Here is a 1,597-nt window from a genome sequence, read left to right as displayed (position 1 = left end):
ATTGAAACAAAAAAAATATGTTTGAGGAAGATTAAATATACCCGTATGGGATTATAGTTTATTTTAAAAAAAAAATAATAAAAACTTAAACTAATTTTTTTTTTCATTTCCGTTAGAGGGAAAGGGTATATGTGAGCCATTTGTATATAAGTAGGGGTATATATGAGCCACTTTTCATAACGAGGGGTATATCAGCTCTAAATGACAAAGTTGAGGGGTATATTAGACCCTTTTCCCTTGAATATAAGACTTGAATAGTAAGCACTATTTATATTATATATGATAGAATGTTTTATGGCTTGAACAATTAATTAGTTTCTTGATTTCATTTAACAAAATACTTTAAGTAATTATGTATTGCTAACTAAAGTTTTTAGTCAGAAGTGTTCTTTAGTTTACTAGTTTATTTTTTAGATATTATTTACTTAAGAGATTATTATTTTTTTCTTTAAATATTTATTGCTAGTTTTTTTTTAGAATTATTGAAACAATGTTACTGTTTGTGACATTGATTTGACATAAAAAAAAGAGGGTCGGCCCGCCCCAGCTCTTGACCCTTCTGGGGTTGGGCCGGGTTGACCATTTTACAACCCTTTGAAATGAAGGGCCGGCCCGCCCTAGTCCATCAAATTCTTTGACCTGCGAGGCTTGGGCGGGGTAGGGCTGAGCTGACCCGTTTTGACAGCTCTAATTAATACTAAGGGTAATAAAGAGAAAAATATAGTAATAAATTTCTCTTTGATTTTTCATAAATTAGACAAATAAATGGAAATAACTATTTTTATTATGGGGGTCAAGTAATATGAAACGGATAAAAAATGCACATTACCATATTTATGTAGATAAGCTATTTTCGAACGTATGCCATATATGTTTATAATTTGAGTTTCTGAATTAGATTTATGGAGAAGAAAATGGTCTATGAGTTTAGATTGTGTGCATCGATCGATCGATAATATATGTTAATTTGGAAATCATGGCACTACAGTGAAAAGGGAGAGCTGGGACCAGTTGTATCAAAAAGAATCGATGAAATCACAGCTGAGTTACAAACAAGCAGCAAACCGTTCGACCCGGTTCACAGGATCAAGTGTGGCTTTAATTATTTCAAAACAGAGATATATGAGTAAGGTTTTCTTTTTTCATATTTATAAATCATAATAATTTTGTCCTTTCTCTCTTTTTTTTTTTTTTTTTTTTATAAAAATAATCAGAAAAAGTGATACACACAAGTAGGGGTGTTCATGGTTTGGATAAAAATCGATCCAAACCAAAAAATTAAACCAAACCGATTAAATGAACCGATTTAATTTGGGTTTTGGTTTGGTTTGGTTTTAGATTGTTAGGAATCGATAATATTTGGTTTGGTTATGGTTTTGTTCGGAAAAAATCGAAGAAATAACCGAACCGAACCAACAAGTTATATACATATATTCATAAACAATTTTAAAGATTTTATATATGTTTCATCAAAATTTATTTATAATTTACTTATGAAAGAAAAAATGTCCAAGGTGAGAACATTTTTCTTATTGGTTTCATGTATATGAGTGTCTATGAAAATTCTTTGTGGGACGGAAAATGTCATTGTCTCTTT

The 1,597-nt window shown here is 30.2% G+C and overlaps 1 protein-coding gene across 1 annotated transcript in view; it reads left to right on the top strand.

Moving 5' to 3' along the window:
• Nucleotides 1-1,597, top strand: part of LOC102589374 (carbonic anhydrase, chloroplastic-like) — a 7,470-nt gene that overhangs the window by 3,769 nt on the left and 2,104 nt on the right. The window contains exon 3 of the mRNA XM_006357089.2: nt 989-1,126. Coding sequence (XP_006357151.1) covers nt 989-1,126 — 138 coding nt within the window. The remainder of the gene's footprint in view (nt 1-988; nt 1,127-1,597) is intronic.

Source organism: Solanum tuberosum, unplaced genomic scaffold (genome assembly GCF_000226075.1).
Source record: "Solanum tuberosum cultivar DM 1-3 516 R44 unplaced genomic scaffold, SolTub_3.0 scf00241, whole genome shotgun sequence".
NCBI lineage: Eukaryota > Viridiplantae > Streptophyta > Magnoliopsida > Solanales > Solanaceae > Solanum > Solanum tuberosum.
This window is presented reverse-complemented; position numbering and strand designations above follow the sequence as displayed.